The sequence below is a fragment of the Prunus persica genome, chromosome G4 (genome assembly GCF_000346465.2).
Source record: "Prunus persica cultivar Lovell chromosome G4, Prunus_persica_NCBIv2, whole genome shotgun sequence".
NCBI lineage: Eukaryota > Viridiplantae > Streptophyta > Magnoliopsida > Rosales > Rosaceae > Prunus > Prunus persica.
This window is the reverse complement of record NC_034012.1, coordinates 7,214,581-7,225,972: the sequence shown is the minus strand read 5'-3', so window position 1 is coordinate 7,225,972 and position 11,392 is coordinate 7,214,581. Positions and strand designations below refer to the sequence as shown.

General features: G+C 37.3%; 1 protein-coding gene and 1 long non-coding RNA gene across 2 annotated transcripts; one reads left to right on the top strand and one right to left on the bottom strand.

Annotated features, from left to right (window-relative positions):
- On the bottom strand, positions 480-3,240 carry LOC109948972. The gene is made up of 2 exons (XR_002271457.1): positions 3,004-3,240; positions 480-2,856 (listed from the first exon to the last, which is right to left on the bottom strand). It is a non-coding gene; the product is annotated as an uncharacterized LOC109948972 (long non-coding RNA).
- Positions 3,756-8,061, top strand: LOC18779856 (probable polygalacturonase At3g15720). The gene is made up of 5 exons (XM_020561743.1): positions 3,756-3,872; positions 4,370-4,516; positions 6,010-6,225; positions 6,332-6,621; positions 6,705-8,061. The coding sequence occupies exons 1-5, from the start codon at positions 3,756-3,758 to the stop codon at positions 8,059-8,061; spliced, it is 2,127 nt and encodes a 708-aa protein (XP_020417332.1).

The window sequence follows — 11,392 nt, the reverse complement described above, 5'->3', positions numbered from 1 at the left end:
TTCATATAAAGATGGTCTTTGACTCATGGTGGCCTTGTGGGTAGTAACATATGATTTGTAGAGCCACTTTCAATGGTCGTGTCTATAACCTCTATTAAGCTTCATTTCCAATGGCAGCGACTCATTTCTTGACAAATTGCTGTGTAACTAGGTTGCATATTTGACAAGTCAATTCTTTGCATTTCAGAGCAGATAAACCTTGTTATTGAGTCAGAAATCAGTTTTGCTATGCCCAGGTTTTCCCCCGGAGAAGCTCCATGTGTTTGTTTGATTTTTCTTTTGGTTACAAGGGGATTTGAATCTACGATCTACCCTTAACCCTACCAATGCCACTTGGGGCTTAGGGTTCACGGGCAAATTGTTTGCTTCGTAAGCAAGTATGTCATCCAAATCAGACTTTGTAAAAGGTTCAGAAGACATAGTTTAGATTTATTAAAAGATAAAAGGGGAAAAATGAATGATCAAGGCAATATGCACCGTTAACAGGAAGCTAGAAGTTCACATAGCACTATCAATAGTTGTTAGAACAAAAATATGTGTTTCAGTTCCAAGATCATATTTTCTTAGCAACAACAATAATTGTTACACTTATATGAGCTCAGAACATAAAAGCATGCAACACAACTTACAATGAACTGTGGAATGAACAAACTTTACAATCCCAAAAGCCCTAAAGTAGACAAACATCAGCAATAGGAGCACTACAAAACAACATCAGGGGAAAGCATCTCCCATACTTGCTGAAGTCCGATAATAGTCTTGAGCAGAAGATTTAAATGAAATCAGAAAGTTTTGTCTCTCATATCGTTAACATTCTTATCTTCCCGTTTGAGTTGAATCAGAGGGGAAGCCTCTTTAAGGGTTTTATTGGATGGTCTATGAATATAGACTTAAAAAATAAATGATTTGGATTGTTGAAAAAAAAATTCATGGAGGACCCAAAAGGGTGTCCTCAATAGAAGGGACTGAATATATTATATATAGAGAGCTTAAATCATGGAGACAAAAAAAACTTTCACAAGGTAAGATATTATTTAAGCAAGTCTTATTATTTAAGGTGAGATAACGAAAGGGTGTCTTATTATTTGTCTCTCATATATTACAAGCAAAAGGTGCCCGCGCGATGCTGCGGGTTTTAAAACCATATGAATTGTATACAAAATCATGAAAAAATATATGAAAGATGGTACCATTTATATAGACATGGAGATCTTAATAGTGGCATCATGCTTTATTTGGCAAGTTTATATTACTAAAAATAGACTAATAACATGTTTTATATGCTACTTGTCACGTTAAAATATTGACCATATTTTAATAAACTAAGCAGCAATCAAAACATCAAAATAGCATCAAAATATTAGCAGTTTTAGAATGTTCATTGTTTAGAAGAGTTTGGACCGGTCTTTATATATATATATGCTATTGGGTGGTGGAAGGGGATTTTCTGCCTTGATGTCTGTTGGAATGGGATCTTTCTCTTGATGCCTTTCCTATAGAAGTGGCTTCTGTTCTTTCTTGTCCTTTGCAGGGTTTTAACTATGTTGGTACAAATTTAAAAAATGGCAAGTGTTAGTGTAGATAAATGGAAAAATGTGAGCGAATACCAACTATCATCACAAAATTAAGTTAAAAAATCCAACAGGACAAACAACAGTTTAGGTACATCAACCATTCTATTAATCTGAGGGGCAAAAGTATAACTCCAGTCTATTTAATCAATTGATAACAAACTTAGAACAATTGTGACAATTTATTAAATAGGTATGAGAGAATTAAGCCAAAACACTCTAGCTTTAATAGCATCAAATCAATGGGTGTTTATTATGTTGCTACAAATTTGGAAACTGGTAAGTGTTAGTGGAGACAAATGGGAAAATTTAGTGAAGACAGTGGCTATTGTTACATAATTAAGGCCAAGAAATCAACTGCACAAACCACAATTTAAATACGCCAAGCATTCTACGAACGTGGTGGACAAAAGTATAATCTGTCATTGCCACAAATTATTAAATATCTATAACCTAATGAAACCAAAAGACCCAGACTTTAATAGAATCAAACCAAATACCCATAACAGAATCAACCCATGTGCAAGTTTGTCGTACAAAAGAATAGATTATCTATAGACACCTATGGTCAAAACTGATAAATGTATTGTCATTTATAGGCTATGCTAATCTAAAGGAGAAGCTATAAAAGCAGAAATAACCTATAAACACCTAAAGGTTATAGAACCCTATTCAACTTACTGATAGCATCAAGGGAAGCCAAGAGGACCTGTTCGGGAACCATGGCAAAGAATGCATTCCCTGCTTGGGATTCAACCAAAAGTCCTATCGCTGATTAAATCGTAATTTCAACCCCATCAAGCATAGATTTGCTAAGCTTTGATGCCATCTTTGACAACTACTCTCACTGAATTAGCAAAATAAAGTTGAAAGAACTAATAAGAAAAAATAAATTTTGATGTGTTATAACCACAAAAAAACTTAAAAGATATTCAGAGTCTTCAGGGGAAACCTTTCAAATTGATTCAATATGAAATCTAACATAAAAAATCATAAAATAAACCTAACCTCCAACATAAAATACCCATTTCATATGAGATTTCCTTCGCAAATGTTCAACGGTGTTTATCAAGAACTTCAACGGAGGATCACTTCGCAAATGTTCTCTTAGAGGCCCAAGTGGGAAAGGGAGGGCTGTGGAATTGGAAGAGAGAGAGAATGGCTTGTTCTTCTCTAAGGGTTGACAGGGTTTTGTGAAGGATCATCATTTAGAAGTTGGGAATTTCCTGGTTTTCCGTTATGATGGTGAATCATAGTTCAAAGTCACAATCTATGATAGAAGTGCCTGTGAGAAGGATGTAGAGGTAGCCGACACAGGGAATGAAAAATCTCAAAATTAATAGGGGAGAAATGCAAACCCTATTTCTATTTCAAAAAACGAAAAATCTCACAGCCAACAATAAAATTCATGAAATGAAAACGGGATGCATACCTGAAGACAAAGGATGCAGAAATTCGAAAGCAAGAGAGATGGAAGTCTGAGTGGAAGGCTGTAGAAAGGATGAAAAATCTTCCCACCAGAAATCTCTCAGACGAAGAGCAAAAGGACGGCTGGATTTGCAGCGCACCTCCCAAACAAAGATCGACGGCTCCCCATGCATGTGCAGATCTTCCATGGCTGCCCCCCAACCAGCTGGTTCGAAACGAACTGGAAATGGGGGCTTCTGTGAGCGGACGAAGCCCTATCAACGAAGGAGAAGGGGCAAAAACGGAAACAGAAGAAGCCGTTTAGTCAAGGGCAGTTTCGTCAATTTACTGTGCTGAAGAAAAAACAAAAATGAAAACAGCAGCAAAATGAGGGGCATTTCCGTCATTACACTGTGCTTAGCTACAGTGTTTAGTTGCATTGGGTTTTAGTATATATAGAATTTAAGCTCTCTATTTAAACCAAAAGGGTGTCCTTAAATCCTTCTGCCACAAGGTTTTGGCGCATTAAATCCTTAAATCCTTATATACATAGGGAATAATGTTCCATGCTAAAGCGGGTAAAATCAACGTTCATAATTTAGAAAAGGAAAACTAATTTCCTAATTGAAACCTGAAACTTATTATAACTAGGAACCCTCTGAGAATATCATATATATGTTATGCTCTACTATCATATATAACTATTACTATTGTGATTCTTCTGTTATAGTGCCCGTTAGCTTCCTTTTGTTTACTCTTCATTGTTTCGTAACCGATATGAAGAAGATATTTGTTTTGATTTTGATATTCTGGATTGGTTTTGGACATGGCCAAAGAACGTTCAATGTTCTCGACTACGGTGCTACTGGAGATGGAAAAACTGATGATTCCAAGGTAATTTAATGCATGTTTAAAGTTATTTCGAGTAATATTCGTTTGTTAGGTAACTTGACGTGTTAATGTTGTCGACCTTTAAATTTAGGGAGACTTTGGAAAAGCCCAAAGGAGAGAGAAAAATTTTAAAAGAAGCCGAAATGGACAAAATTGCCCTTATTTATTTTTTGATTTCCTAAAGAATCTTTTACATTTGCATGTCTTTGGTTTGAAAGTTGAGAGGTTTTTCTGTCTTTTTTGAAAAAGCTTTGGCTTTTTCCAAAAGTAAAAGTTTTTTTATGGATAAAACCTAAATTTACTTTAAATTTAAACCACATATTCACACAAGATACATGTTCGTGTTATTAATAGTTTTGGATGGATAATTCGACAACATTAACATGCCATCATGATATCCAATGAAAGAAGAGAACGTTTTTATCTTTCTTGATTTGTTTTCCATTATCTTAAAGTTAAAAGGAGCAATCACTAATGGGTTCTTCAATTTGCAAATACAGGCTTTTCTAAAAGCATGGGGAGAGTTGTGTGGAGCAGCAGATGAACCTAATGGCATGCCAACACTTGTTATACCAGAGATGAAAGCATTCTTATTGCAACCCATCAAGTTTCGAGGTCCTTGCAACTCAGATGGTGTTCATGTTCAGGTAACAAAACCATCAAATTATTATTCTTATCTTATTTGGGTTAGCTACAAAAAAGTAACCGAATTTTGAGGTCGCTTCAAATTTAACATACCTATTATTCTAGCATATCTTCTCATAATTCTTAGTAAATCAACGGTATCCATAAGATATTAATACTCCATTATGCTTTTGAACCCTAAACCATAAGATATCTTAGACTTTTTAGGACGCAAATTCTCTTTGTAATTTTTTTATTTTTTATTTTATGCTTTTGATGTTGGCTCTGTAAATTTTCTTTTTTGATGCTGGTTACCTTGAATTCAATGGGTAAATAGGTCATTTTCCGCAGCTTACTTGAATTATTAAAAAAAAATTCTTGATGGGAAAATATGTCGCTATATTGTTGTTCGATTCTTCTGGTTAAAGCCAAGTTTATGTTTTTAGGTAAAACGATGAACAAATATTTGAAAAATATTCAAAATGCGATTTCTCATGCTTTAAGAAGCTGGAAAATGAATTCGCATACTCAAACCAAACCACAGTTATAAATTGTCATAAACTTCTAAAACAAAGTTTTCAGTGTAATTCTATCTTGGGTCGGAACAAAACAGCCATCTCCAGACCCGGATCACACAAGATACTTAATTTTAATAGTTTTGCATGTAAATACCTAAGCTCGTAAAAAACCTACGAATTCATTACTCTATTAGTTATACTGTTAATAGGTATGTTAAATGATAATGTGACAAACATAGGCTCCCATTTTTTTGGCTGATAGAGACTAAAAAATTAATAAAAAAGTCTTTATCTTTTAAAGATAATTAAAAGTACAGTTTAACATAAATTTAAAATCTAACAAGTAAAATAATAAACTAAAATAACACAAAATTAAAAAAGAAAGTAAAAAACACAACCCCGCCCCACTCTCCCCTCGCGCCAGCCGTAGGATTATCAATTCAATGTCATCAAATCATCCGACTATCACCCAAAAATCTTCCTCCTCCCACAAAAACCAAAAAACACTGTCGCCGCCGCAAATGGAAAAACAACCACTCTTACCCGAATCCGAACCGGAATCCTAATCTCAATCGTCGTCGTCGTCGTCGCCACTGCCCAACGGAGATCCTCACGTTCGCATCGCCACTGCCTTCGGAGGAGAGGAAGAGACGGGAAGAGAGAGAAAAAGACGAGGGGAGAGAGAGACAGAGAGAGAGTGTGGATTCCGGCGGAGGGGGGAGGTTTGGGATGGGGAGTGGGGAGTGGGGGAGGTTGCGATGGAGGTGCTGGGTTTTTTTTGGTTATTTTATTATTTTATGGTTTTGTTTTTAAAATTTTAATTATTTTTAAAAATAATTTTAAGTCCACCTGGAGCCCACTTCAGCAAAAAGAAGCCACCTGTAATCCACGTTTGAGTAGTTAACCCTTATTCATATCTTATTTAAACTAAATGATTATTCTTACTTAATTAAAAATTATTAAATTATTAATTTGTTTCCCTTCCGTGTGGTGAGCAGATCATGGGCAAACTGGTGGCACCTAAAATGCTGGATGGATGGACCGAGTGTGAATCAGATTCAGATTGGCTCCAATTCAAGGATGTGGGCAATCTCGTAGTCGATGGTTCAGGAGAAATCGACGGTCAGGGTTCATCTTGGTGGACCACTCCCAATCAATACGACAGATTATCACGCAAACTCATGATGAACAAGCAGAATTGCAAAGCACCAGATGTATGGATTATTTTTCTTTTTCAATTTAATTTAATTAAAACTAATTTTTATTTTTATTTTTTTTTCTACTGAATTTGGGTTTATTAAAATTTGAATGTTACTGCAGGCTCTGCACTTCCATGGATGCGATAATCTTAAACTAAGTGGACTTACTCATCTAAACAGCGCAAGAGCCCACATTGCTATAAGCGGTTGCAACAATGTGTATGTGTCTCATCTCACCATAACCGCACCTGAAGACAGTCCAAACACTGATGGCATTGACATCTCAAACTCACGCAATGTCTTCATTCAACACTCTGCTATCGGAACCGGCGATGACTGCATAGCCATCAACGGTGGTTGCTCCGATCTCAACATTGCCAACATCGCGTGTGGGCCGGGTCATGGTATTAGGTACGTAGTCCTTAACATAAATCCTTATTCAAAACAGTTTGCTTATGATGTCTTACTAACTTAAAATTCTCTTTTGCCAACAGTGTGGGAAGCTTGGGAGCGAATGGGGCTCTTGAGACAGTGCAAAATGTGTACGTGAGAGATAGTAGTTTCAGTGGGACTACAAATGGAGCTAGGATCAAGACATGGCAGGGAGGATCGGGGTACGCTAAGAACATAACCTTTGAGAAGATCACACTCGATGCAGCTAAAAATCCCATCATCATTGACCAGTTTTATTGTAATAATGATCACAACTGTAAAAGTCAGGCCTCGGCTCTGTTGGTGGAAGATGTGAAGTACATTGATTTTGAAGGAACATCTGCGAATGAGGAAGCGATCAAATTAGATTGTGACCAGAATTCAGGTTGCCGCAACATTATAATGGACCGCATCAAAATCACCTCGGCGGTTCCTGATAAGAAGATTTATGCTTCTTGCAACAATGCTATTGGAACTTCCATTGGCACCATTGTGCCCAATGTACCTTGCCTCAAGTCAGGGACGGAACCAACTACTTCTCCGCCAGCTATGCCTTTGCCAACTGTGCCTCTGCCAGCTACGCCTCCGCCATCTCCGCCTTTGCCCGTTATGCCTCCGCCGTCTCCGCCTGTGCCCGTTATGCCTCCGCCTGTGCCTGTTATGCCTCCGCCATCTCTGCCTGTGCCCGTTATGCCTCCGCCATCTCCACCTGTGCCCATTATGCCTCCGCCTGTGCCTGTTATGCCTCCGCCATCTCCGCCTGTGCCCGTTATTCCTCCGCCATCTCCGCCTGTGCCCGTTATTCCTCCACCATCTCCGCCTGAGCTCGTTATGCCTCCGCCATCTCCACCTCTGCCGGCTGCACCTCCACTAGTTCTTATTTTGCCAGTTACTCCTCCGCCAGCTCCACCCTTGCCAGATACGCCTCCGCCCCTACCAGCTACTCCTCATCCATCTCCGCTCCTACCGGCCACGCCTCCGCAGTCTCTGCCCTTACCAGCTACGTCTCCGCAATCTCCACCCTTGCCAGCTACACCTCCGCAATCTCCACCCTTGCCAGCTACGCCTCCGCAATCTCCGCCCTTGCCAGCTACGCCTCCGTCATCTCCACCCTTGCCAGCTACGCCTCCGCCTCTACAGGTTATGCCTCCGCCTTTGCTAAATAGGCCTCGCCCAACTCTGCCTTTGCCAACTACACCTCCAGCAGTTCCTCTGCTTACGCCCCTAGCTCCGCTGGTACCAACTCCGCCTCCCCCAACTCCGCCACCAATACCACAAATGTCCTTCACAGGGGAACCAGGAGTGCCAGATATTTACTTCACACCTGGTGCATCTAGTGCTACTAAACTTCATAAGAAACACTATATTTGGTGTCAATTACTGATCGTGTATGTGTTAACAAGACTACTGTTTGGCTAAACGTACCACTTTTTACTTGTTGTAAACATAGAATAAATTGTATTTTTTTGGTCAATATACATAAGAATAAATTGACCATGTATTTGTTAAAAAAACTATTATTTGATCAATTTACATAAGAATTCCAGCACCGATTCTGTTCAGATTTGCTTCCAGATTTTATTTTCATAGTCCAAAGCCTCGATGCCATCTCTACTTTATCACCTTTGTTTCCCTTCTTTACTTCATCCCTACCTTGCATTTGTACTATTTTTTTGCCTGATGTCTTTGCTACTTGTTGGGTGAACCTCTATACGTCTGCCGTCTGCCATCTGCCGTGCCGTTCTTGGTAGAGCAATACTTGATCAAGTGTTTTCTGAGTGGACCAACAGTGGTGATTTTTCATATAAAGATGGTCTTTGACTCATGCTGGCCTTGTGGGTAGGTAGTATATGATTTGTAGAGCCACTTTCAGTGGCCATGTTGACAAACTGCTGTCTAACTAGGTTGCTTCTTGGAGAGGTCAATGCTCTGCATTTCAGAGCTGATAAACCTTGTTTGAGTCGGAAATCAGTTCTGTTATGTCCAGGTTTTCCCCCAAGAGAAGATCCATGTGGTGGTTTGATTTTTATTTTGGTTACAAGGGGAATTGAGTCTACAATCTACCCTTGCCCATGCCAATTGAGTTAAGGCTCACGGGCAAATTGTTTGCTTCATAAGCAAGCATGTCATCTAAATCAGACTCTGTAAAAGGTTCATAAGACTCTGTAGTTTAGATTTATCAAAAGATAAAGGGGGAAAATGATTGATCAAGGCAATATGTACCGTTAACAGGAAGCTATAAATTCATATAGCAATAGTTGTTACAACAACAATATGTGTTTCAGTTCCAAGATCATATTTTCTTAGCAACAACAATAGTTGTACACATAGGGTGTAGACTAATATCATCTCAGAACATACAGATGTGAACTGTGGTACCAAATGAATAGACTTTACAATCCCAAAAGCCCTAAAGTGTCAACATCACCAGTAGGAGCACTACAAAACAAGGCTTCTTTAACAAGCTTGACGGATGCCCTTCATTGTGTTAGATCAGTAAGATATACAAGCAGAGTTATATCCTGACATACTTCAACAACATCGGGGGAAAGCATCTCCCATACGTGCTGAAGTCAGAGAACAGTCTTGAGCAGAAGATTTGAATGAAATCAGAAAGTCTTATCTCTCCAATCGTTAACATTCTTATCCCGCCGGGCCCGGCTAAACTCAATGGGCTGGGCCTAAACGGGCCCTACTTCATTAAAAAAAAATCATACTTAATCATAAGGGCATTTTAGTCCAAATTTGATATTAAACTCACTTAATTCCAATACTTTCACATCAAACCAAATTCATAAAATACCAAATAAAGTCATACAACTTATAAGATTTTCCACAAAAATAATAAAACCAAGTATTATTTTTGAGGTTATTACATAATTAGATCGTAATACGTTTTAAGAAATAATTTTAAAAAATAATAAGTATCAAAAAAATATTTTTATAAAGGATGGTATGAATAAATATGCAAATATTTGGTGATGTGTTCAAGAAAAGCATGATTATATTTGGTGGTACGATTATGTTTCGTGATATGATTATATTTGGTGATGTGATATGTTGTTCATCTTATATATATATATATAATTGTTGAATTAATAATTGACACAAATTAATGTGCTAATCATCCAATTATAAACTAGGAATAAGTAAATAAAAGTAAATGAAATGAAACAAATTATATATGTGATTTAAGTGATATAATCATAAACCTAAACTCTTATTTATACATACTTATATATGTATGCAGGCCTAACGGGTTGAGTTTTTGTGGGCGGGCCGGGCCAGGCTTTCTTGGGCTTAATCGGGCCGGGCATATGGGCTGGGCCGGGCTTCAGACACCCATCTCAAAGCCCATAACGGGTCGGGCCGGATCTTTTTTCGATGGGCCGAGCGGGCCCCTATCGGCCCATGAGCCCGCGGGCCAAATGATGAGGCCTAATTACAGCCATTAATCAACATGACAGTAAACTACAATATTATTACCCTAGACTGGAACATTATAGCCATTAATCAACTTGACAATAAAGGTATGAAACATTACAATCATTAATCAACATGACACGTTAATGAAGCTATGGTTTTCCAGACATTTTGTTTGTAATGAATTGTTTGGGGTTTTTTTTTATTTATAAAATTGGGTTGGGCTTGTTTTGGGTGCTATTTAAGTTTTTTGTGTTGGGCTTCTTTTAAGTTGATCAATGGGAGTCACGTAATTTATAGAAACTTAAACACTAATTTCTTATGTAATAAATGAGTTTTAGGTGTGCTTCTAAAATGCATTCCATGTGACGTTTTTTATTTATATAATTTCAGCCCCTATTTTGGGTATATTAGTGAAGCTCCCTTTAAACAATTAGTCATGAAAATTATTATTTTGTTATACTTTTAAAAAAATATAATATTAAACACAAATTGTTATAAGCGTGTCCTAAAATTACTTAGCATATTAATTAAAAAAAATTATTTGGGATTTCTGCAAAAACTACTTCTTAACAAATAGATACTAAAAGCATGAAAATCAGGAATTTTGTTTGAAAATAGAAGTGGTGTACATTTGACCATTTTATATAGACTATAATATGCGCGCAAAACAAAATTTTTAGGCACGAAAGATATAAATATGGCCTATATATTCAACTTCTTAGTTTATGGGACATGATGTGACTTAAAGAGACACAATTTTTTAGTATCCGTGCTCTATGGGCAACCAAAAAAGACACAATTGCATTATTCGTGCTCTATAGGCACCATATTTTGGAATGTGTGCAATATAAAGGCACACAAATTTAGTATTCGTGCTTTATCTAGGTTCGATGAATTTTTTTACAAATATATATATATATATATATATAACCATTAGACACAAAAGTTGTCTATTTATGCTCTCTAAAGACCACGAAAGTTGCGCCTAAATTAATTAAGCACAATAATTTTCTTCTTCTATTCAAGTTGGACACGAAACTATTGCGTCTTTTCTGCATATGACACAAATACTTCATATATGTGACCAAAGTGAAAAAAACGACATCACTATTTTTTTGTGGCCTTTGGATCGTGGTTTTTACCAAATTTTTCAGTAGTGTTCCTTCGACTGCACAGATGAGCCAAACCAGCCCTTTGTTTTTTGTTTTGTTTTTTCAGTTTCGTCTCTAACCAAAATAACACCATCTATCTATCTACCTACCAGACGATTTCCATCTCTCTAACAAAATTCAGCCATTCTATTTTCAACAATATGTTCTTCTTT

Excerpts from the sequence above, each read along its gene's own strand:
- LOC18779856 (XM_020561743.1), top strand. The coding sequence starts at position 3,756 with ATGAAGAAGATATTTGTTTTGATTTTGATATTCTGGATTGGTTTTGGA. Across the intron at positions 3,873-4,369 it reads GAAAAACTGATGATTCCAAG|GCTTTTCTAAAAGCATGGGG; the intron begins GTAATTTAATGC and ends TTGCAAATACAG. Across the intron at positions 4,517-6,009 it reads CAGATGGTGTTCATGTTCAG|ATCATGGGCAAACTGGTGGC; the intron begins GTAACAAAACCA and ends TGTGGTGAGCAG.